The 23,788-nt window shown below is 41.3% G+C and overlaps 1 protein-coding gene across 1 annotated transcript; it reads left to right on the top strand.

The window, feature by feature from the left end:
- The first annotated feature begins 541 nt into the window (after positions 1 to 541).
- Positions 542 to 8,137, top strand: CCN3 (cellular communication network factor 3). Its single transcript, XM_069601091.1, has 5 exons — positions 542 to 1,006; positions 1,134 to 1,359; positions 2,658 to 2,912; positions 4,455 to 4,669; positions 7,794 to 8,137. Exons 1-5 carry the CDS (start codon positions 896 to 898, stop codon positions 8,052 to 8,054), a joined length of 1,068 nt encoding a protein of 355 aa, XP_069457192.1. The 5' UTR covers positions 542 to 895; the 3' UTR covers positions 8,055 to 8,137.
- Positions 8,138 to 23,788: the final 15,651 nt, after the last annotated feature.

Raw genomic sequence — 23,788 nt, 5'->3', positions numbered from 1 at the left:
GGGCTTGAAATGATTAGAGTCAAAAGAACTCTACCTTGGGACTTCCGTAGTGGTCCAGTGACTAACTCTCTGGGGCCGGGGCTTTGAACCCTGGTCCCCGGGAACTAGATCCCACATGCCACAATGTAAGATACCCCAAGCTGCACCTAAGATCTGTTACAGCCAAATAAATAAAAATTAAAAACAACAACAAAAACTTTGCCTTTTGGCCAATAGCATCCCCCCATCCTAACTTTAAGACTTCTACTTTCTACCCCCAGCCCCCAACTACTTTCTCCCTTCTCTGTTTCCCCTTTCCTCCCTTCCCCACTCCCCAGCTCTCCACACTCAGAGCGAGCGTGCCCTAAACAGTGACAAACCTGCATGTGCTTCCTTTATGACTAAACTCCTGGGCCTCTCGCCAACCCCCCACAGATGGTCGCAAACATCAGACACCCTTTAGGGGAGCCCCACGTTTGCAACCCGGCTGGGAACGGCCAGGCGGAGAAGCGTGATGGGGAGTGGCGGTGTCTTAGTCCTGGGGGAAGGCGCAGCCGCTTCCAGGAGGAAACGGGCGTTTCCTTCCCACGCGCTCGGCGAGCTCTGGGTCCTGGCCCTGGTCCTCCACCCAGCCCCGCCCGGAGCTCTGGGAAAAGCCAGTCGCCACACACAGGCACACGCAGGCCCCAGGGCCGCGCCCAAAGGAGAGCGGCACCCACAGCCAATTGCTATGGCAACCCCGGGGTTCGTTCCATTCCCCACCCCGCCGGTCCCCCCGCCTCCTGCCTGAGCTGCAGCCAACCGGCTTGTGCGCGTCCCAGGAGCGCGCTATAAAACCTGCGCTGTGGCGCTGGCCCGGGGCGAGCCCGACCTGGAGCGGGGCGAGCAGAGCCAATCTCCGACCTGGAAAAGGCCTATGAGAGCGACAGGGGAAAGCCTGAACATGCAGGGTGCGCAGAGCCCGAGTCTCGGTCTGCCCAAGCAGTGCCTCTGCCTGGCTTTCCTGCTCCTCCGTCTCCTGGGACAGGTGAGTGGCGCACTCACCAGGTGCCTCTGGTTACTTTCTGAGCAAAGCCCCTGCTCGGTCTCTGGCTCGCTCGGCTTTCCAGCATCCCTGATGAGAAGTTTCTCCTTCTGGTGTTTCCCGCCCTCAGGTCGCTGCGGCTGAGCGTTGCCCCTCCTCGTGCCCAGCCGCGTGCCCCCCAGAGCCTCCGACCTGCGCCCCTGGGGTGAGAGCGGTGCTGGACGACTGCTCTTGCTGCCTCGTGTGCGCTCGGCAGCGCGGCGAGACTTGTTCGGTGCTGTTGCCGTGCGAGGAGAGCCGCGGCCTCTTCTGCGACCGCAGAGCGGACCCCAGCGCCCAGACTGGCATCTGCATGGGTAAACCTGCCCCCACCCCGCCACCTGATCTCCTGTCTCTCAATAGCGGAGCTGTCCCCTCTTTCCTCTCCTCCTCCCTTTGTTCCCAGAGGGTGGTGCGCAAATACTCGTAATGATGCCCTAGTTGATTTTTATGGAGCGCCTGTGCCAGGAATGGTCTGGGGTCGCGTGGGGTTTGGAGGAGAGCCAGAAGCTGGAAGGAAACCTGCCCTCCCGTGGAGATGAGAAGCGTTGGTCACTTGCCTCCCTAGAGAAGAATCCAAGTAGACTGGGAGCAGAGCAGAGTTAAGGGCCAGTGAAGTCATTTCCTATCCACGTTTCCAGGGGATGCTTGGGGGGGGGGGGGGTGATGGAAACTTGGGCTTACTCACAGGCTCAGAGTTCCCCCAACTGTAGCCATTCAGGTTTGTTTTCACACCTGTAATTGTCCCATTTGAGCCAAAGCAGCCCCTACTCTCCCGGGACCTATGGAACCCCTGTATGAGTTGTGAGTAAAGTCAAGCTGGTGAAACTCAACCAGTCGGTTTCCCACCTGGTGTACCATTTAGCTGGAGGCTGTCCCCACCTCCCTGGATGAGGGGGCTTGGGATAGTCTTTTAGCTTCTTTTCTAAACTAGCGATGATTTATTGCAATGGGATGCCAAAGAATCTGAAGCCCTTCCCAGTTTGCCCAGTTAACCTGTTTGGAGACTGAAGAGCTCTGTTTTTCTTTTAAATTCTGAGCTCCTGGAATAGGAGAATCTAAGGAGGTTCTTGCAAAACGACCTTTTCATTGGGAGCAAAAGCTGTGTGACCTTGGGAGTGTCACTTCACAGTCTGGCCCCTCTTCCTTCATCCGTAACATGAGTGGCAGGACTGGGTGGTCTTGAGTGTCTTTTCTTCTTCTTCTGGGAAGCTCCATGAGGACATCTCTCTACTGGTGACAGATCAGCAACCAGATGCCTTCAACTAGAGAAAGAATGAATTGGGGTTTGGAACATGTGCTGTGCATCTTCTATAGCTTCTCCAGTGCATCCTGTTTTGTTTTGTTTTGTTTTGTTTTTCTCTCCCCTTCCCTCTCTGCTCTTCTTCCCCAAGACTCTTCACCACCCCATTAATAATCACTGTAGCAAGCCAAGCTCCTCTGTCCATGGGATTTCCCAGGCAATAGTACTGAGTGGGGTAGCCATTTCCTTCTCCAGGGGACCTTCCCGACCCAGGGATCGAACTCAGATCTCCTGCATTGCAGGCAGGTGTTTTACTGTCTGAGCCACCAGGGAAGCCCCTTCCCTCTCTGCTCTTCTTCCCCATGATTCTAGCGGTAGAAGGAGACAACTGTGTGTTCGATGGAGTCATCTACCAGAGTGGGGAGACCTTCCAGCCAAGTTGCAAATACCAGTGCGCCTGCCAAGATGGACAGGTTGGCTGTGTGCCCCGCTGTGAAGAGGACTTGCTACTGCCCCAGCCCGACTGCCCAGCTCCCAGAAAAGTTAAAGTGCCAGGGGAGTGCTGTGAAAAGTGGATCTGTGACACCAAAGAGACGGGGACATTAGGGGGCCTCCAGACCCTTCCAGGTGAGAAACTCAACATAGCTGAATTTAACAGTCCCAGCACGGGAGGACATGCAGGCAGGAAGGACGTGTGCTCTTTGGGATTTGCAGTGAGAAACCAGCTTCAGTTTCTGGCCATTCATTCGTGGAGTCCAGCTGGCCCATGGAGATTAGACATAGCACGTGTGGGAATCCCAGCCAAGTTATGGAAGTATGCACACAGCCTCTCCTGAAGAAGAGTCATATTCAGTGGTTCTTTTGAGTCACAGGAGTGATTTTTGTAATCTTATTACATGACTACTATTTATATTTTAGTCTGTCTCACTTGACCCTTATTAACATTGCAAAGGTATATTTTAGCAACTTTATGCAAAACACACAATTGATATAGCTTCTATATTTATGGCAAGAGTCAATTTATGTGAGTCACTCAGTCATGTCCAACTCTTTGCAGCCCCATGGACTATAGCTCTCCAGGCTCCTCTGTCCATGGAATTCTCCAGCCAAGACTATGGGAGCGGTTAGCCATTCCCTTCCCCAGGGGATTTTCCCGACCCAGGAACTGAACCCAGGTTTCCCACACTGCAGGAAGATTTTTTTTACTGTATGAGCCAATGGGGAAGGCTATCAATTCAAGGGGAATGACTTTTAGGTCATTTGCAAAGGGCCTGGTGATAGCTTTTTCTTTTCTAGATTCTGTCAACTACCTATGCACTCTCAAGACTATCTCCCCTAAGGAATGCCATCCCTGGACAAGTGTCACAGAGAAATGCCACCTTTCTAGATGCTGCAGGAAGGATCAAATGACACTTTAGGGTCTTTGTTTGCTTTTCCTTTTGTTTTGGCTCTTAAAGGAAATGACCTTTTTTTTTTTTTTAGAAAAGCAAAAATTCAAGATCCAATAGAGAATATTTTAAAAGCCATTAATCAGCCAGATTATTTACACTGGCAGGACACAGAATTTTACAGTCTTTCTGAAGTGAGGAATTATCAGCTATGCCTTACAGATAGGAAAATTGCCATGTAAGGGAGGAGATGTGCCCAGCATATTAAGTATTGAGACTGACCTGTCTGAAAGTGACTGTATCCCACAACCCAGACAACCAGTTGCACTTCCCTAAGGCAGAGTTTTACTTCCATCACTATTTTGAATTGGTTGGTTCTACTTTCTCATCCAATTACAATTTTTAACTGATCATCTTTCTAGACAAAAATCACATGTTGAAATCATGTGATTTCTCTACAGTTTATGGAATGGTTGTTGATGCTATACGGTGCTATATTCTTAAAACTACTAAGCTTCTCAAAGACAGATTCTCCTAAAGTTCTCATGAACAGATTGGACAGTCATTCTACAAAGATTTCTTGAAGGTCAACTGTGTGCTAGGCATTGTGCTACCTGTTTGGGGCTTATAAATACAGAGTTCCAGGTCTGTCCCCTGAAAGCCCCTGAGTTGAGCAGGTACCTGATTGGATGAGATGCTTTTTCTAATAATGATTGAAAGGACCACTCTGCCATCCCCATGTTTCACTCAATAGTGCTGTCTTTATTCCAAAATCCCATAGCCTACAGGCCAGAAGCCACTCTAGGAGTTGCAGTCTCGGACTCCAGTGTCAACTGCATCGAACAGACCACAGAGTGGAGTGCATGTTCCAAGAGCTGTGGCATGGGTTTTTCCACCCGAGTCACCAACAGGAATCCTCACTGTGAAATGGTGAAGCAGACCCGGCTCTGCATGGTGCGGCCCTGTGACCAAGAGCACAGGCAGCCAACAGACAAGGTACAACCCTGGGGGAAGCCTCCCGTGACAGAGGAGGTGGCCTTACTCATTGGGCCCTGTGCCTTAACAAGTCTCTGTGATGTTAGTTGACTCTGCAGTCATTTCCAGTAGAGGATAGAGGAGTTTACCTTTTTTTTTTTTTCTCTTTAATGTATTGAAATATCCTAAGCAACTCACAGCAGGTAAAGAGGGAGAGGTCAGTGGTCCTGTGGTTAAGACTCCATGTGGTTAAGACTCCATGCTTCCATTACAGGGGGCACGGATTCAGTCCCAGGTCAGGGAACTAAGATCTACATGCCACGTGGTGCCAACAAAAAAAAGAAAAAAAAGAGGGAGAGGTTGGACAACTCCAATACTGTCCCCAGTTGAGAAAAGTCTGGCAAATCTCATTTCATCCTGGAAAAACACAGTTACTCAATGATCAAGCATGCTTGATTTTAGAAAGGTCATTTCTAAGCCCAGTTGTCTTCACCCTTTAGGTTTAGTCTGAAAGGAGCAGCAGAGTAGGGACTACATCTGCCTTCCAAATCCCTCTGTCCTCCACATCCTACCTGGAACGTACTGTGTGCTTGATAAACAACTATGGATGAATAAATGAATGGGTGTCTGGGAATTATTTTCAGTCTTTCAAAAAGCCTAGTGCCACCAGTACATTTTCCAGGAAGAGGTGATATGTGCCAAATAAAATAGCACATTGTTTTCCTTTTTTGCTGGAATGGTATCAACTCAGTGTGTTAATGCTGAGCAGAAGGCATGCAGTTCAGAAGCTCTGATTGGTTCCTGATGACATCACAGTCCTTGTTAGCAGAACCCAAGATCAGATAAATGCAATACTCAAATCAAACTAGTTGATGGACCCTTGTACAAACCTAAAGCCAAAATAAAGCAGTCCCTAGCAATGAAAGATTTACATATCTCTCAACTGAGGCAATATCATCTCATGCTCAAGAGCCCAACTCTGGAGCCAGACAGCCTGACTTTAAATCCTGGCTTCTCATATGAGCTAGCTGTGGGACTTGGGTGATTTTCTTAACCTTTAAGCCTCAGTTCCTTCCCTTACATAACAGAGACATTAACAGTAGCTACAGTTCCTTACTCAGAGTTGTCATGAAGATTAAATTCCATGAATTTGCAAAGTGCTGGGCGTAGATTGTTGCCTTGGCGCTCAGATGTTCAGCAGAGTCTGACTCTTTGTGACCCATGGACTGTTGCCCACTGGGTTCCTCTGTCCATGGGATTCTCTAAGAATACTGGAATGGGTTGCCATTTCCTCCTCTAGGGAATCTTCCCTACCCAGGGATTGAACCCTGGGGCTCTTACATCTCCTGCATTGCACGCGGATTCTTTACCACTAGGGCCACCTGGGAAGCATAGATTACTGTATTAATATACATATCATTACTTGATATTAACCCTTATTTCTGTTATTGGTAAAATAAGAGTCTCTAGTGGTTACATTGTTATATGGCTACTTAACTCTCTGACTTTTTAAGATCCATTCTAACTTTGTGCTTCTTCTACCAGTTTAGAAAGAACACCTAGAAACACCTTCCTCTGTTTCTGTCCCTTCATCTCTCTCTCTCTCTCACTCTCACACACACACAAATGTTGCAGACCTTCTGCCTTTTGGTTTATATTGGCAAAAATATACACTGAGTATTAAATATCAACAAAGAAAAAGCAAGAGCCTTTAAGTACTGTCAAGAATATAGTACTTTATTACATAAGGCTTTTCCATGCCATGGCTTTAACATTTTGCTTTTTCTACAGTTTATTTTTCCAGAATTTATATTTTTTTCATATAGAAAATATAATCTTGTACCCAGTTTAATATTAGGAGATATTATATTTAAGATATTTATTTATAGTATATATATATATTTCATTAGAAATCTAGAAATGTGCTCAGAATCTAGGGAAATGCTAGCCCAGTAATCGTTACTTCCTTGTCACTGAAAGATTCTTAAATATGAAACAGTGCTCTGTATGTGTGGTCCCCAGACCAGCAGCATCATCTAAGAACTTTTTAGAATTTCAAATTATGAGGATCCACATCAGATCTACTGAATAAAAACCCTGGGTTTAAGACCCAACAATGTGTGTTTTAGCAATGTGTGTTTAGTACATTTTCATGTACTCTTAAAGCTTTAGAGTTACTGATTTTAGAGAATTCCAAGTCTCATCACTCCACAATCTATGGACTGTGCCTAAAAAGGTGAAAAGCAATGGAGAATTGTGACAAATTAGGCAAAGAAATCTAGATGGGAAATTAACGTATAATCAGTGTCTTACTGCATCATCAGTATTGGGGTTCTTCATCAGTAAATACTAATGGAATGTTGGATAAATTCCCTACTTACCATGCCTTCATGGAAAATAACCTTAAATCCCACTGTCTTAGACTTTCCTGAGGTCACAATGTAATATCAGCAGAAAAAATGAGCTTTATGTCAGACAAATTCAGTTACTAGTTGTCTTCTGATCACTTCAGCCTTCTGAGATTCCATTTACTCATCTATAAAACTTGGACAATTGCTCTTTACATGAATAATTGCTCCTTGTATGAGTGAATGTTGCTAATAAAGTTAAGTGAGTTAATGTCTGAAAAAATTTGAAACATTAATAGGCTTCCAGTGATGCCATATTTATTCCATTTCTCTTTATAACACCTAAAGAATGTATTGGATGAAAACTAATGCTAGTTTTCTTATGATGGCTTGAAAAAGAAACTTTCTTTATCATGCATATGCTTTCACCCTCATGCTTATGTCACTTCGTCAAAAGATGATTACAGACAATTAGGCATGGTATCCACATTCTAGGTAGGAATGCAGACGAATACAGGAAGCAGTTAAGAATTGTACTGTCTGAAGGGCAAAGAATTTCCCAGAATCTCTTGGTTTATGTATCATGGCCCAGAACTTTGTCACAAGCTCCCAGATATTCTGGGGGAAGCAATACTTGTAGTGGAGCACACTGTTAGAACAAAATTAACATTCTGTTAGCAAAGAAGAAAGAGCAACAGATATTGGGTAGGCAACCAGCAAGTTATTCCATATGCCTAGATGGGTCCCTCAGAGGAAAGATGACCATTTCATGCATCACTCGTTTTCTTCTTTCTTAGAAAGGAAAAAAGTGTCTCCGTAGCATCAAGTCACTCAAAGCCATCCACCTGCAGTTTGAGAACTGCACAAGCCTGCACACCTACAAGCCCAGGTTCTGTGGGATCTGTAGTGATGGCCGATGCTGCACTCCCCACAACACCAAAACCATCCAGGTGGAGTTCCAGTGCTCCCCAGGGCAGATCCTCAAGAAGCCAGTGATGGTCATCGGGACCTGTACCTGTCATAACAACTGTCCTCACAGCAACTCGTCTTTCCCCTAAGACGTAAAGCCAGACACCAGCAGAGGGAAGATGTAACATGTCCCTTGAGAAGCTCACCTACAGAGGCAAACTGCAGCCACCCACCATCAAATGAATATAAGGAAAATTATGAAGAATTATTGTCCTCCTCTGAGTCTCATGTATTTTCTGTGGTCATACGAGGTCAGTTATTTCTGTCTTTTTCTTCATGAAGGAAATGATTAGCTGTAAACCTGGAATCAAGGTAAGCTCAGGAGAGTACTTAGGGATGACTTTTTCTTTTACATGTTTACTACTCACATTTACTACACATTTACTACATGTGAAAACTTCTATAAATTTCAGAAATCAGATACACATCTGTGTAAACAGTATCACATTGTGCTTATTTTGTTATACACTTGTGAAATTTCAAGAAAAGGTCACTGTAGTGAATGACATGGTGAAGTCCAAGGTTATACTGAGAGTATTGTCATATAAATATTTCACCATAGATTGAGGATTGACCTAAGGGTTCTCTGTGGAGCACTCTTTTTCAGTGACTCAACTCTCAACTTTAAATTCTGAGATCTGATGAAACATATAGTTCTCCAACTTGAAATCTGTTTTCTGTGTACATGGGAAACAAGCTATATCTACGAAAATGGAAGCTTATTAATTAAGTGCACTGCTGTCATAAACTGGCTCCATTTCAGACAAGTTGACTCCTTTCCAAAAAGAAAGAAGCTAAACAGAAAATTACCCCTCATACAGAGATGACCAGCCTCTCTCAGCCCTCAGACATTTGTATGTGTCTGGAGGTTCCTGGGGATCACTAATTTTTTAATTCAGAAGAAGCAGAACACATCAGCAGGGTTCCCTCTTACCTGACCAATGAATAAACTGAGGCCCAAAGCACCTGATTACAACTTTTGATAACTTTCAAATATGCTGGTAGTGGAATTTTGAAAAAGAAAAACAAAATCGACATGACTGCAGTAGCGAGATACCACAAACTCCATGGTAGTTCAGAATTATTGTACAGATGCCCCGAACTTATCCTTGGGTCTTAGTTAGGCAAACTCATGAACAAGATATATGCATCTACATATGTTTATCTAACTTGTCAGGCTATAAGAGAGACTGCAAACTTAAATGTATACATTCTTCTATTGTCACCCTATGTGTTCAGCTTTTCTCCTTTAAAGTATTTATATAAATATAAATTATACATTTTTAAAAATATTCTTTTTTACTTTCGCTACCTGTTGGACATTACTAAATAAAAATTATCTTATCAAAGTGTGACTCTGCTATAGTTTTGTGCTTCTGAGTTATTTACTGAGAGTATAAGTTAAATTAAAATTTACCAATTAAATCAGATAACAAGTGAGCATCTATTGAGAGCAAAATGGATACTTTTAGATGAACTTAAAATTTCTGATCAGAAGGAAAACAAAAGACCATTGTTAATTTGGTGATCTCTATTGCCAAGGCCTTAGATAGTCTCCACTCTTTTTACTCAATCCAGTATCTAGAACCCTGATATTTTTTTCTGGACAGCCTTCGAGATACTTCCATAAATTAAAAATTGAACTTGTGGTTGGACCAAACAAAACTCACCTTACTGTCTTCCTTATCTAGTTAAAGTAGACTCCCCATTCTCTCAATTAGCCAACTTAAATTGCCAAGAGTATCTTCTTTTTTAAATTAGAAGTATAGCTGATTTACAACATTATACTAGTTTTAGGTGTACAAATAGTGATTCTATATTTTTATAGTTTATACTCCATTTACAGCTGTTATGAAATATTGGCTACATCCCCTGTGCTATACAATGTATCCTTTTATCTTGTTTATTTTATACATAGTAGTTTGGGCCTCCTAATCCCTTACCCCTATCTTGTCCCTCCCACCTTCCCTCTCCCCTTTGGTGACCACTAGTTTGCTCTCTGTATCTGTGAGTCTTTCTCTTGTGTTATATTATATTCATTCATTTTGTTTTTCAGCTTCCATATATGTGATAACATATAGTATGTGTCTTTCTCATCTTTCTCTGTCTATTTCACTTAGCATAATACCCTCTAGGTCCATCCACATTGTTACAAATGGCAGGATTTCATTCCTTTTTAGGGATGAGTAATATTCTATTTTGTGCGTGTGTATGTGTATATATACATATATTGTTTGTGTGTATGTGTATATATACCTCATCTTCTTTACCCATTCATCTGGTGATGGGCACTTAGGTTGCTCCTGTATCTTGGCTAATTCACTGATGCTACTATGAGCACTGGGACTCCTGCTGCCAGGATTACCTTGATCAGCCTGCCTTTACTCAGTGTCCAGTGGTGATGCAGAACACAGTCGTGAGCAGGGCTCTCATCTGGGCAGCATGAGGGCTAGAGTTAATATAACTCTGTGTTTTAAAGCTTCTGGTTGATGTACTAGTTCTCTGGTTCTTTCATAATTTTTTTTTAAAGTTTCCTTAATTCCTAACTTCACTTCCCCATGCTGCAAGCCTTCTTCCCACCCATAACTTTAGCTAGCTTCTGTTTGCCTTTTAAAATAGACTAGAAAGGACTTTCCTGGTGATACACTGGATAAGAATCTGCTTGCCAATGCAGGGGACATGGGTTTGATCCCTGGTCTGGGAAGATTCCATATGCCACAGAACAACTAAGCCTGTGCCCCACGACTGCTGAGCCTGCGTGCCGCAACTACTGAAGCCCACATGTCTAGAGCTTGTGCTGTGCAACAAGAGAAGCCACCACAATGAGAAGCTTGTGTACTGCAATGAAGAGAAGCCCTTGCTCTCTGCAACTAGAGAAAGCCCATGTGCAGCAACAAAGACCTAGCACAACCATAAATAAATAAATATTTTTTTCTTTAAAGATGGATTGGAAAGCCAGTTTTATTTCTAGGAGTTTATTCAAAGGAGATTATCAAGGGATGCTGACTTTGATTTCATACTTACTTTGTACTGAGCACTTCACCATCATTGTATTGTTTGATTTGCATAATAATCCTACAATGTAGACACTCTTCCCCATATTACAATTGAGGGAACGTCTTAAATTTTAAAATAAATGTTTAAAAGGAACTGGTGAGAAGGCAATGGCACCCCACTCCAGTACTCTTGCCTGGAAAATCCCATGGATGGAGGAGCCTGGTAGGCTGCAGTCCATGGGGTCGCTAAGAGTCGGACACGACTGAGTGATGTCACTTTTACTTTTCACTTTCATGCTTTGGAGAAGGAAATGGCAACCCACTCCAGTGTTCTTGCCTGGAGAATCCCAAGGAAGGGGTAGCTTGGTGGGCTTCCGTCTATGGGGTCGCACAGAATCGGACATGCCTGAAGCGACTTAGCAGCAGCAGGTGGATCTAGAACTCATCAACGTCCTTCTGCTATCTTGTGGACTCCTGCAAAGATTATCTGCAAAACTATTCAATCCAATGTTGCTCGTAAGAGCAAAATAGGAAGACTCTGAGGTCCAAAAGTACATGTCTGATTAGATGACAGCCATTATGGTGAAGAACAAAGCAATATTTAAAATGAAAATGTCAGAAAATATTTACCCCCATAAAACATATAGAATTTTGAAAAGAGGGATTTGTTTTTAAGTTTCCATGAATTGAAAAAACTGAGAAAATGAGCAACAAAATATTAGCAATTATGTCAAATTGGAGTCATAGTTTCCCCTTTTTTATGATTTCTTTTTGAACCTTTTTTTAAACTTAGGACATTTTTGTTGTTGTAATTTAGTTGCTGAGTCATGTCCAACTCTTTCACCATCCCATGGACTGTATAGCCCACCCGGCTCCTCTGTCCATGGGATTTCCCAGGCAAGAATACTGAAGTGGGTTGCCATTTCCTTTTCCAGGAGATCTTCCTGACCCAGGGATTGAACCAAATTTCCTCTGTTTCTTGCATTGACAGGCAGGTTCTTCACTGCTGAGCCACCAGGGAAATCCAACTTACACGACCTGTAATATAATGAGAACAGCAACAATAGGAAAATAAAATAGCAAGTCTGAATTCACATATCCCTTCAAGCACAATTTCCTTTCACACCTCTGCCCATTCATCCTGCACTGGCTGCCCCTTCCAGCATCCAAAACGTTTATCAATTCATTCATTTTGTTCTTTCAAAAAATACTTATTGACTGCATTTGTGTGCCTAGCATAGTTTTAAGTCCTGAGAATACAGTCATGAATAAAACAAACAATAAAATAAATGTTACTTTTCTCCCTGGCAATGACTCACTGTATGCCCCAGCAAGCATAAAGTAGTAAACAAAAAGTCAAAGGAGATAAAGCCTAAGAAGATTATTAAACTAAGGTGACCTAATAGTTTCTGGGTGGGTAATTTAGCTGGAGGTAGTAAAGGTGTTTCTTTCTGAAGATGTAGTATTTCATCTTACATCTGAATCACCAAGATTAGGAGAGAGAATCTTCCAGGCTGAGATAACAGCTTAGGATTAAAAAAAAAAAAAAAGCCAGCATCTGGAATATGCTTGGAGCTTCATTAAAAAAATATCCAGGTGGCTGGAGCAATATGGAGGCAGGTGATGATATAAATGTAGGGGCTCAAACATGTAGGGCTTGCCTCTATCATCCTAGCTCTTGCATCATTTACAACTAATTATTTAAAAATCCCATTACAACGAGCATCTTGAGGCCAACATTTTAGTCTTCTTTGTAAAGAAGTACTTGGGCTTTCTCTGATGACTCAACAGGTAAAGAATCTGCCTGCCATGCAGGAGACACAGGAGATGTAGGTTCAATCCCTGGGTCCGGAAGAGTCCCTGGAGGAGAAAATGGCAACCCACTCCAGTATTCTTGCCTGGGAAATCCCACGGACAGAGGAGTCTGGGGAGCTACAGTCTAAAGGATCGCAAAGAGCTGGATACGATGAAGCATGCATGCAACACAGCCTGGCACAGAGCCTCACTCATTGAATGCGTGGATGGATGGATATGTGAATGCATCAGTGAACTCTGCATTGACAAAAGATAAAATGCTCTTCGAAATAGATGCTAGGCTCTTAAATTCTCATTTTCAGTGTCACTGTCTCTATAGTTTTCTTTATCTCTCACTTCCACTCTCTATCATCTACAAACACACATACATGCATTCCTGAAATCACGATTTCAGATACTTGTGAAAAATATGTGATCTGATCCACAAATATTTATTAACTCTAGAACGTCCTAGTTAAAAGCAATATTTACAGAGCAGAGTTTAAGACTGCAGGAAGAGTACAGGTTTGGGAGTTATTCAAGCTTGGGTTTGCAAATCAGGTCTGTTCTTTCCCAGCTTTGGGATATTGGGCAATTTGGACACACCCTCTGTGTCTTGGTGTCCATACCTGTAAGATGAAATCATAATATTGAGAGAGTAGCCAATCACCCTAAGTTGTCCTGAACTGATATGGTCCCTGGGACTCAGGAATTTCAGTCTTAAAATCAAGACAGTCCCAGGCAAAGTTGGATGAAATGGCCATCCTAGGTACTAAACACATATTGTTGTAACTTAATATGTGTTCTTAAGCATTTGATCATGCCAGGCACACAGTAGGCCAGCAAATGACAGCTGCTAAAATAAAATTCTCCAGTAGAGTCAAGCACCACCCCTTAATCATGCATGTTATGTTCAGAGGCAGACATTACTGACCTCAGGAAAAGACCAAGAGATTCAAAGAAAGTTAATGACCTATTAAGGACACAGTGAATGAAGGGGCTGGGATTCAAACTCAGAGTCTGCATGAGCTCAGAGCCAAAGTTCTTTCCTTTCTACAGTGCCGCAGACACTGAGGCCAAGTATATTTTCAGCAACCAAAACAATTCCAACAGTTTTCATTTTTGTGCTGTTTTCCCAAACTATAAATGTTCTCTTTTAGAAACAGCATTGCAAAGTCGTGAGCTTGTTGAGATCATTCTGTGAATGTGAAACTTTTGAAATCACTTAATTGCTGTTTAGTGACAAGGCATACTTCATTGAAAATTAATGGAGGATTTTTCTTTTCTTTTGTCACTTGAGGATTCAATTCAACAATGCAGCAAGGACACCTTTACGCTAGGAAATATGTTTGTCACACGCCTATCTGTGCTTGATGAGATTATTGATAAAGCTTTTGCAGGAGATTTCTGGACAGTATTAGATTTCTCTCCCAGTGTTTTACTTGTAGATACACGTTGTCATGCTTCTGAACAGGTTTTGCTCCAAAAATGCTCAATATCATAAGTCAGATCATCAAAACAGTATGTCCTTTTGGCTGTGTGCTCTTGAGCTTAGTTTGAAGATTCATTTTTGTTGGAAGTCTATTCATCTTAACCACACCACATGGTTCTTTCAGGCAGTGTTATGCTGTCTTGACCGCAGAGGGTTCACCAAATTCAATTACTGCTTCAATAACACTGCTGGCACTTGCTGAACTCTGAATAAAGAAGAATTCTCTGCAGCCATCCAGCTGAGGACTGTGAATTACTGTTACATTAAGCCAGCTGTTCTGGGGATAATTAGAAGGTGCAAAGGGTAAGGATGGTAAGGCTGTACAATTTTTCCTAAAGAATATATGTCTTTTTCTTTAGGACAAGAAACTGAAGGTGTGAATTTCAACCCAGGAAGCTCTACGAAAGAATATACAGTTCCATTCAAATGGCAACATTTCACAGAATAAAAAGCCCACCAGTACTTTTGGGCCAAAAGGATCTTGGAAAGAAATGCTTTAGGATCCAAGAAGAGGTTGTTGCTTGGACTTATGTTTTATTAGCAAAATCTGAGAAGCAAGATCTGTTTGTAGCATAGATTCGGAAGTCTAGAAGAAGTCAAAAAGTTTTTAGCCTGGGTTAAATAAGGGTCAGTATGCCCCCAAATGACCCAGATTTGTCCTGCTGAAGCAGGGCCATCCACAAGATTCTTGGGGGTCCTTGTCAGAGGAGATCCCAATAAATGTATGTTCTAGTTCCTCTGAAAGTTCAGCAGTGAGAATCTTCCCCAATATTTTTCAGAGCTTCTCAGCACCCAAGAAAAAGAATTAAAAACTACAAGTCTTATTGAGTGTGCCCTGTCATTTCTCCAAACTACATACCCTCATTCAAGAATATACATCAATTTCATCCACCTCATATGAACTGACCCAAATGTGCTCTTTTTAATAGCTTTGTATTTGTACCACAAATTTCTGGAGCCTGTTATACAGAGTGAAGTAAGTCAGAAAGAAAAGCGCCAATACAGTATATTAACGCAGATATATGGAATTTAGAAAGATGGTAACAGTGACCCTATGTGTAAGACAGCTAAAGAGACACAGATATGAACAGACTTTTGGACTTTGTGGGAGAAGCCAAGGGTGGGATGATTTGAGAGAATAGCAATGAAGCATGTATATTACCATGTGTGAAATAGATGACCAGTCCAAGTTCAATACATGAAACAGGGCACTCAAAGCTACTGTGCTGGGACAACCCAGAAGGATGGGATGGGGAGGGAGGCGGGAGGGCAGTTTGGGATGGGGGGACACATGTACACCCATGGCTGATTCATGTCAATGTATGGCAAAAAACACCACAATATTGTAAAGCAATTAGCCTTCAATTAAAATACATTAATAAAATAAAAGACAAAAAATATATACTTCAAGGTCACTTTCTCTAAGAAGTCTTCTCAACTGTACCCTTAAGTTTTGAACAGAACTGGGCTACTTTCTCCTTTGTGCCTAAATGCTCCTCATAGCAATTCTATCATAGCTACTAAAATGCCCTGCATCTGTTATTTGTTTTCATGTCTTTCTCCCATTAGACTCTAAGCTCCATGAGGGCAGGGACCTCCTTTGGTTTTCTTGCCACTGCCTCACACTGTGCTTCTCAAACTTCCATCACCTTACTCCAAACAGGTGAGCATGGTGAACAACTACAACACAAATCTAGAATTTCAAGCTGAAGTGTCTAGGCCATGCCACATTCTTCTCTTAAAAGTTCACATAAATCTTGATTTTTCTTGAATCTGTCCATGCTTGTTTAAATAGAAAAATAACATTTAAATTTTATAATTGACTATTCAATTTTTACCACCTAAATCTTCAAGTAAAATTGATGCTACATAATGGTATTTAACTGAAGCTTCTTATATTTCCTTGCATACTTCACATGGTCAGATTAGCAGTAATAATAATAATTCCAAATTCTATCTCATTTTGTGAGGCATCAATCTTAGGAAATACTATTAGCAATTTATACATCAAAAAGAAATAAATTCTTCCAAATGACCTAGGACATGCCATCAATTATAAGCACAAAAGTCCCACTTTTAGAAGTACAAAAATATTGTTAAATGTTTCTTTTAGAATATTTAAAATTTAAGGAGATAAAGAAGGAGAGGATGGTGGAGGAGGGAAAGAATGAACATTTATCAAGCTTATTAGGTTCCAGACAACACGCAAAGTCTTTTACATAGATGACCTCATTTACTTTACTCCTTATAAAAATCCTATGTGGGCGATACCATTTTATCTCAAAATTCCAGATGAGGAAAGCAAAGCTTTGGAAAGATGAACAGCTTATACAGAATCAAAAATCTATTATGTGGTAAGGATTGGATCTGAATTCTCCCATTCCATATCCAGAATTTGTTTGTTTAATCCCTCTGCTTTACTATCTGTATCCTGGGTTACATGTACTTGTTTGGTCAAAAATTTTACTTTTGTTTCAGGTTCAAAGGATTTGTTAACAAAAGAAACCACTCATTACACACAAATAAACAATTTCAATATGTAATAGATAGTTTTTTAACTTAATTTCAATATACAATCATTAAAAGATAAATAGAAACAAAGAACTATAACAGTACACACATCACTAAATTGAGAAAATCAGCATCCAGGCTTAAACAGCATGCTGGGAGGTCCCAAGTAACAGCAACATGGACAAGGATGTCGACTTCAACAACTCTCAGGGTTCTATCCACATGGATACTTGCGGAGTACCTACTATGAGCCATGCACTCATAAATTTCATCTTCATAACCTTATTTTTCCTCACCACAACCCTAAAAAGGTGAGCAATGCTACCCCACTTTACAGATAAGACTGATAAGGATTAACACTCCAGGGCAGGTGGCTGTAGAGGCCAGACTCCTGATAGCATGACTCACCATCGTTTCCCAAGAGCTGACAGTGCACTTCCTCCTCCTTTTCTCTGTTATTATAATGAGTATAAAGGTTGAACTCTCTGCAATAGAAGCACTTCCGTTTTTTGGATTAGAAAATAACCACCAAAGCCTTTAGGTTTATTCTGGTCTTTCTAGGCACTATGGTGATGAAATAAGCAGTGAAGTCTTTTTTTTTTTTTTCTTTTAAAATTTTATTGGAGTATAGTTGCTTTACAATGTTGTGTTAGTTTCTGCTGTACAACAAAGTGAATCAGTTATATATGCACATATATCCTCTCTTTTTTATATTTCCTTCCCATTTAGGTCATCACAGAACACTGAGTAGAATTCCCTGTTCGTTTTTTTTTTGTATTTCTTCTTTTTATTTATTTATTTATTTTTTTTTAATTTTAAAATCTTTAATTCTTACATGCATTCCCAAACATGAACCCCCCTCCCACCTCCCTCCCCATAACATCTCTCATTAGGTTCTCATTGGTTAGCTATTTTATACAAAGTAGGGCATATATATCAGCTCCAACCTCACAATTCAGCCCACCCTTCCTTTCCCCCTTGTTATGTATGAGTTTGTTCTCTACATCTATGTTTTTATTTCTGCTTTGCAAATAAGTTTAGCTGAATCTTTACTCTAGATTCCACATATAAGCCATGTTATGTGATATTTGTTTTTCTCTGAATGACTTATTCACTCTGTATGACAGTCTCTAGGTCTACTTATGTCTCTACAAATGGCCCAATTTCATTCCTTTTAATGACTGAGTAATATTCCAACCTAGATAGCATATTAAAAAGCAGAGACATTACTTTGCCAACAAAGGTCCATCTAGTCAAGGCTATGGTTTTTCTAGTGGTCATGTATGGATGTGAAAGTTGGACTATAAAGCTGAGTGCTAAAGAATTGATTCTTTTGAATTGTGGTGTTGGAGAAGACTCTTGAGAGTCCCTTGGACTGCAAGGAGATCCAACCAGTTCATCCTAAAGGAGATCAGTCCTGGGTGTTCATTGGAAGGACTGATGCTGAAGCTGAAACTCCAATATTTGGGCCACCTGATGAAAAGAGTTGACTCATTGGAAAAGATCCTGATGCTGGGAGGGATTTGGGGCAGGAGGAGAAGGGGATGACCGAGGATGAGATGGCTAGATGGCATCACAGACTCGATGCACATGAGTTTGGGTGAACTCTGGGAGTTGGTGATGGACAGGGAGGCCTGGCGTGCTGCAATTCATGGGATTGCAAAGAGTTGGACACGACTGAGTGACTGAACTGAACTGAACTGAACTGAATATTCCATTGTATATACGTACCATATCTCCCTTATCCATTCTTCTGTTGATGGGCATTGAGGTTATTTCCATGCTCTGACTATTGTAAATAGTGCTGCAGTGCATACCAAGGCACATGTATTGTCTTGAATTATGGTTTCTTCCTGATATACACCCAAGAGTGAGTCTGCTGGTCATATTATAGCTGTATTTCTAGTTTTTTGAGGCATCTCCATTATGTTCTCCATAGTGTCTGTACCAATTTACATTCCTGACAACAGTGTAAGAGGGTCCCCTTCTCTATATACCCTTTCCAGCATTTGTTGTTTGTAAATTTTTTGATGAAGTGATGGAGATACTAATTAAAACTGTATGTATACATCCCCAACCTGTTTGGGAGATTTTAAAAAATCAAACAGGAAACCAGCTACTAAAACTATATCTTACCAATCAAAGATTTTGGCTTTTCTATGGAGCCACTGATTTGTTGGACTGAAATAAGATATCAAGGTGCATCTATAAATGCAAAGCTTTGTAGATAGATTCATTTAATTGGGCAGACCATTTTTTGAAATAGCTCATTTCATTCTAACAACTTGTTTATAACCCAAGTTACTAACTAGTTAATGACCACTCAATATCTTAAAAACAAGTCATTTGTTTAGTAGTGCCTAAGTTTCATCTAGTCAAGGATATGGTTTTTCCAGTGGTCATGTATGGATGTGAGAGTTGGACTGTGAAGAAAGCTGAGTGCTAAAGAATTGATGTTTTTGAACTGTGGTGTTGGAGAAGGCTCTTGAGAGTCCCTTGGACTGCAAGGAGATCCAACCAGTCCATTCTGAAAGAGATCAGCCCTGGGATTTCTTTGGAGGGAATGATGCTAAAGCTGAAACTCCAGTACTTTGGCCACCTCCTATGAAGAGTTGAGTCATTAGCAAAGACTGATGCTGGGAGGGATTGGGCGCAGGAGGAGAAGGGGACGACAGAGGATGAGATGGCTGAGTGGCATCACTGACTCAATGGATGTGAGTCTGCGTGAACTCTAGGAGTTGGTGATGGACAGGGAGGCCTGGTGTACTGCGATTCATGAGATCACAAACAGTCAGACATGACTGAGCAACTGAACTGAACTGAACTGAACTACCATTTTAAAAATTAGCCTTTACAATTTATCCAAGAAAAATGTATTAATTAGTTAATTCTTTCATTTGATCGAAGCTTGAGACTGTCTAAGGCCTGACCACACACCTCTTCTCTTATTAGACTGATCATCACAGATAATTCTTCCAATGTTGGACACAGGTTCTTAGACAAAAAGAGTTGAACTTCATACCACACTGGAATGGTTAATGGAGTTTAAATTATTCAACCTTGGGACAAAAGTAAATCCAAGTATTATTTTCCATTGCCTTCCTTAAAAACACAAAGTCCTGTCTTTTAGTGAGCATAATTATCCCCAACACTTTGCATCGAGTTGCACACCTCTTTAGCTCTATACAACTTAACTGTGGATTTATAAGACCCTCAAATCTTGTAAATTGCACAAAACCTTTTTCACCCATTAATTTTCTATCACTCTTTTAGTTCTGTGTCTTTCTCATCTTTGATTAATATTTATAGCTTTGAAAATGTCTAGAGAAGCTACTATTTTTTACCTGAAGGGGAAAATGACATTATTTCACTTGAGTGTTCCCTGAACTCTACAATCTCACTATGAAAAAAAATAGTGACAGCCAAGAGCTCTCGTCCCTACCCTGACTAGCTAGGTGTGTGGCACTTTTTCCATGGGCATTAAGCCCAGAGCAAATGTCCTTTTATTTGTTATCTAGAGCCTTCACAGGCATTTGGCTAAATTTTAAATTACTCAGGGTTTGTATTTTCTACAGAATGAAAGACTATTTACATCTTCTTGGCTATTTTAGATTTCCTGCCTGGTTACAGGAATCCATTGTTTTTCTTTTTGTAAGGATTTTTAAAAATTGGAATATATACAACTGCTTTATAGTATTTGTGTTAGTTTCTGCCATACAATGAAGTATATCAGCTGTATGCATACATATATCCCCTCCTTCTTGGATCTCCCAGCCATCCAGTCATCCCATCCTTCTAGGTCATAACAGAGCACCAAGCTGAGCTTCTTGAGCTTTGCAACAGGTTCCCACCATCTATTTTACACATGTCAATCTCAGTCTCCCGATTCACCTTACCTTTCCCTTCCCCCCCACCGCATGCCCACATGTCTGTTTCCTGTCTGCGTCTCTATTCCTGCCACAGAAATAGGTTCATCTGTACCATTTTTTTTTCTAGATTCCACATATATTCATTAATATGTGATATTTTTCTCTTTCTGACTTACTTCACTCTGCATGACAGACTCTATGTCCATCTACATCTCTACAAATGATCCTGTTTCATTTCTTTAGTGGCTGAGTGATATTCCATTGTGTACATGTACCATAACTTCTTTAAGGGTAGTTGATACATCACAACTCAGGAGGAACCACTTGAGGTAGTATTGAGGCTGCTTCTTTGTTTCCAAGACTTCACATTTGCCTTCTTTTCATCTCTGTGGAGTGAGTAGCCTTTCCTTTCTGCCAGGGATATTCCCAAGGAAGGATCAAACCCAGGTCTTCCACATTGCAGGCAGATTCTTTACCAGCTGAGCCACAAGGGAAGCACAAGAATACTGGGGTGGGTAGCCTAATCCTTCTCTAGCAGATCTTCCCAACCCAGGAATCAAACCAGGGTCTCCTGCATTGCAGGCAGGTTCTTCACCAGCTGAGCTACTGGGGAAGCCTGATGTATGTACCATACCTTCTTTAAGGGTAGCTGATACACCACAACTCAGGAGGAACCACCGGAAGTAGTATTAAAGCTGTTACTTTGTTTCCAAAATTTCACATTTGCTTTCTTTTCACCTCTCTCTCTCAACTTTTCAATTTCTTGCTTGTTTTTTCTTCAAGGATTTTTGGAAAATGCAGGCATTCCCCAATACATTGGTCCACTAGGATGACACTGAACTGTAACAGTTGCTCTGTGTGCCCACCAAGGGCCTCTTTTCTAGATGAAACTATTGAACTACCCTTCTCAAGTTCAGTATACCATCTTTGGGATCATCCCTACAGTTAGGAGGTGGAAAGCAAACATAATAGAAATCTCTACATGAGCACAACTAAGAAAGCAGCTTTATCCATCAATCTGAAGCCGTCATAGCCACCGTTATAGTTCACAATGATAGTTTACGGGCTACGTTCAACAGTCTTTACTCCTCTACAAAATATTAAACAATAATTTCACACAAAATGGGAACTCAGTAAATGCTGTATAAAAAATGAAAGGATTAAATGATGAAAGAATGAAAGGACCATGAGCTGGAGGAATTAGAGGGTTAAAGTATTAACTGACAAATAAACAAACAAATGGGACCTGGAACTTTATGACTCTCATTCCCTGATGGTTTAAATAAAAGTTTTCCCTTTGCAAAATTGATGCAGAAAGTCATCAATTATGATGTCAGGAATTCGTCCAGAACTCACACCCATCCAACAACAATTGTTCCATGCTCCCTTTGCTGGTTCTCAGCAACCCTCCTGTTAGTTCACACCTCATTTTGCATTGCTTCTATCCTTATTGCTGTTAACCTCAAGAGTTCACCTTAAAAAAAAAAAAAAAAAGGAAAATGCCTCAGGACAGAGCTTCCCTACGCAGTAAAGAAACTGTCTGCCAGTGCAGGAGACCCAGGTTTGTTCAGACATCAGGAAGATCCCCTGGAGAAGGCAATGGCAACCCACTCCAGTATTCCTGCCTGGGAAATCCCATGGACAGAGGAACCTGGCAGGCTACAGTCCATGGGGTCCCAAAAGAGCTGAACACGACTTAGCGACTACATTAAAAAAAAAAAAAAAAAAGAAAAACACCACCTCAGGGCAAGCACTAATTTTGCCTCAAAAACAAAGTAGATAAAAACCAAATATCTGATCTATTCTGATATCATGAAAAACTGTCTGTCTCCTTTCAACACGGATTTAACTTCACCCTTGGTGGAAACAAAAATTAATTGTTTCCTGGAACTATTGAGGAAGGAAACTCTGACTCTTTTTTAGGTCCAGTTTATACTCCAACATCTTAATGGAGTAACTCCAGTTCTAATTAGGTTGATTTCCATTCCAAGTATTCTTACACACATTATCTCATTCAGTGTTCATAACTACTCACTGAGGTACTGATTTTTCTGCCTATTTTACTCTTTAACTGGTATTTGAGAGAAAAATATGCAATCTATAAACTCAAAAGAAATAGCTTGTAATGAGTTCATTTGAACCATCAGTCATGTTTCCCACAAATGACGTAAGTCTTTAATTGCCTAACTTTTCCAAAGGAGTAGCAAAGCATACCATTGGTTTTGTGGCTTTCAATCTTTTCTAGAACATTCTTAAGCAGTATCCATTAGAGAACTTAGGAGAAGACAATCTCCATTAAGTATGTATCACCCCATCATCATAGACTGGGAGTTACCTATTTCTCCGTATTGCAAGGCATAGCAAAATATGCTATACAACACACTCTTATAGACCTTATAAATCATAACCCATCATGCAGATGACAGACATACCCAAGCAAAAAAGGAAAAAATGAGGGTGAGATTTCTATTCTTCATAAATCATGCTTCATTCCAATGTATTCTATATCAGAGGAGGATAACTGATTCTATTTGGATGAGCTCATTTAAACATGTCAAGCTGTTTCACAAAGATTAATTAAAATATGTCAGCTATGCTGGTGGCAAAGCCATCTTGTTTTAAATCTTCAAGAAGTAATATACAAAGCAGGATTACAACTGTTCAGCCTTTAGCATGACATGCATAAAATCAATATTTCAAGCTCCTTTGGGAGCTACAGCCCAGCATGTTGCATATGAATCGTCATAATGACCTCACCCAGCCCCTCCTGTCCAGTGGGAAATGGGATTACCCAGCCTTCGAGGAGGGACTCAAAGGCTAAGCAGTTCCGAAGAGCTGTGGACAGGCTGATGGTTTTCTAGAAGACAAACATCAAATGTACAAGTTTCCTAGATGCCATGCCTTAATCAGTCCCAGATGCTCCAAACTCAGAGAGCCAAACTCAGTCATTGGAAAGGCTTTGAGGACAGCAGAGCAAAGGCATGGTCAGAGCCCATCCTGAATGGCTTCTCACTTCCCAGAAGTTCACAATAGCAAGACTTCTATAGAGTCCAGAAGGGCTTCCCAGGAACTGCTAGTGGTAAAAGATCCACCTGCCAATGCAGGAGATGCAAGAGACATGGGTTCAAACCGTATGTGAGGAAGATCCCCTGGAGGAGGAA

Source organism: Ovis canadensis, chromosome 9 (genome assembly GCF_042477335.2).
Source record: "Ovis canadensis isolate MfBH-ARS-UI-01 breed Bighorn chromosome 9, ARS-UI_OviCan_v2, whole genome shotgun sequence".
In the NCBI taxonomy this organism is placed as follows: domain Eukaryota; kingdom Metazoa; phylum Chordata; class Mammalia; order Artiodactyla; family Bovidae; genus Ovis; species Ovis canadensis.
This window is presented reverse-complemented; position numbering and strand designations above follow the sequence as displayed.